This window comes from Haliaeetus leucocephalus, unplaced genomic scaffold (assembly GCF_000737465.1).
Source record: "Haliaeetus leucocephalus isolate CR32 unplaced genomic scaffold, Haliaeetus_leucocephalus-4.0 Scaffold306, whole genome shotgun sequence".
In the NCBI taxonomy this organism is placed as follows: domain Eukaryota; kingdom Metazoa; phylum Chordata; class Aves; order Accipitriformes; family Accipitridae; genus Haliaeetus; species Haliaeetus leucocephalus.
Genome location: NW_010972742.1, coordinates 264,210 through 264,496, shown reverse-complemented (window position 1 = coordinate 264,496; position 287 = coordinate 264,210). Strand labels below are relative to the sequence as shown.

The window sequence follows — 287 nt, the reverse complement described above, 5'->3', positions numbered from 1 at the left end:
CCCCCGGCCCCGTCCGCAGCCGCGGAAGCCCGGCCGTGCCCGCGGGGAGCCGGCCGGCGGCTTAGCCCTACCTTCCAGGCGCATCCCCACGGAGAGGCACTTCTGGAAGCGGCAGTAGGGGCAGCGCTTGCGCTGGGTCTTGTCGATCTTGCAGTTCTGGCTCTCGGTGCAGGTGTAGTGCTTGTTGTTCTGCACCGTCCGCTTGAAGAAACCCTGCGGCGGCGGGCGGCGGCGATGCGGCGGGCACCGGCACCGGCATCCCGGCATCCCGGCATCCCGGCATCCCG

At 71.8% G+C, this 287-nt stretch overlaps 1 protein-coding gene across 1 annotated transcript in view; it reads right to left on the bottom strand.

The window, feature by feature from the left end:
* The window catches only part of NR6A1 (nuclear receptor subfamily 6, group A, member 1), a 108,858-nt gene that overhangs the window by 18,298 nt on the left and 90,273 nt on the right, over nt 1–287 (bottom strand). The window contains exon 3 of the mRNA XM_010570709.1: nt 72–201. Coding sequence (XP_010569011.1) covers nt 72–201 — 130 coding nt within the window. The remainder of the gene's footprint in view (nt 1–71; nt 202–287) is intronic.